Source organism: Leopardus geoffroyi, chromosome D1 (assembly GCF_018350155.1).
Source record: "Leopardus geoffroyi isolate Oge1 chromosome D1, O.geoffroyi_Oge1_pat1.0, whole genome shotgun sequence".
Classification (NCBI taxonomy): domain Eukaryota; kingdom Metazoa; phylum Chordata; class Mammalia; order Carnivora; family Felidae; genus Leopardus; species Leopardus geoffroyi.
Window position 1 is genome coordinate 60,883,500 of NC_059329.1, and position 1,439 is coordinate 60,884,938.

A 1,439-nucleotide genomic window follows, 5' to 3' on the forward strand; every position below is an offset into this window, starting at 1 on the left:
TTATGCTCTAGAATTAGGCAGAGAGAATAAACGAATTATACCACTCTGGATCTGCTTGGTTTTAATGCTATATATAACAGGGTTCATAAAAGGGGGGAAAAGGAAGTAGATGTAGCTCATTGTGATGTGGACCACACGAGGAGCATGTCTTCCAAACCTATGAATAAATGTTAGACCAACTACAATGACATAGAAGACCAGGATGCAGCAGATGTGAGAAATGCACGTATTGAGGGCCTTGGCCCTTTCTTCTCCAGAAGCAATGCCCATGACAGTCTTAAGGATCAAAAAGTAGGAGAAAAAGATGATAAGAAAGTCCAACAAGACCATTGCAAATACAACCACAACTGGATAGAGACGATTGAAGGTGATGTCAGCACAAGCTAACTTGATGACATCTTGGTGTAGACAGAAAGCATGAGAGAGTACATGGGATCGACAATAGGGAAACCAGTGAAGGCGGATAATTATTGGCATGATTGACAGACCAGCCCTTGTCAATACCCCCATCCCAATCTTCATTACCTTGGTGTTGGTAAGGATGGAAGTATATCTCAAGGGGTTGCGGATGGCAATGAAACGGTCATAGGCCATGGCAAGCAAAACACCAGACTCTACGATAGAAAGAGTGTGGATAAAGTAGGCCTGAGAGAAGCAGGCCTGATGGCCAATCTCTCTGTGATTCAACCATAGAACGCCCAGAACTGTGGGCATCGTGGTCAAAGTCACTCCAAGGTCTGTGGCTGCCAGCATAGCTAAGAAATAGTACATGGGCTCGTGAAGGTTATGATCATCCCTGATAAGAAAGAGAAGAGTGCCATTACCAAGCAGTATGGAGACGTAAACCCCTAATAATGGGATGGAGATCCAGTGGTGTGCCTTCTCCATGCCTGGGAAACCAGTAAGCAGAAACAGCGAAGTAGTGGTGTTGAGCCACATTGCAAGCCTTGCAAAGAAGAAAATACTCCCTTCAGGTAATGCAGTAGAGGCTCTTCTGTAGAAGTTGCCCTTGAGTGTGCTACCTGTTCATAAGATGTTTATCAGTCTTGACTTCCAGTGATAGCAAGGATGATAATTTAGTCATTATTTGGAGATTTCTAGGTATGGGAGAATAGAGCGTATAAGGAACTCTACGTATTATTCATTGCTACTGTACAACATACAGGAAATACAGCAATGTCGACAGAATAGACCTAGTTGCTGTCCTTATAAATTATATAACCGAGAAAATAAAGGCAAAATGCAAGAAGACATCAGTATATTTGAATAGTGCTATGATAGTGTTGGAACTTACAGTGTATTTTTCAATGTGCTCTTTATCTTCACTTCTGATATTTCTTAGAAAGTATGAAACCTGAAAGATCAGTAGAGAATTAATTCCAAGACGAGCAAGTATGAACATCAATAGCAAAACAAACAAATAAATAAATAATCAATCA

At 41.1% G+C, this 1,439-nt stretch overlaps 1 protein-coding gene across 1 annotated transcript; it reads right to left on the minus strand.

Moving 5' to 3' along the window:
• Positions 1-939, minus strand: LOC123602443 (olfactory receptor 51B6-like). The gene has a single exon (XM_045486931.1). The coding sequence runs from the start codon at positions 937-939 to the stop codon at positions 1-3; it is 939 nt and encodes a 312-aa protein (XP_045342887.1).
• Positions 940-1,439: the final 500 nt, after the last annotated feature.

What these genes read in the sequence shown, in the direction of transcription:
- LOC123602443 (XM_045486931.1), bottom strand. Translation starts at nt 939, where the DNA reads ATGTGGCTCAACACCACTACTTCGCTGTTTCTGCTTACTGGTTTCCCA.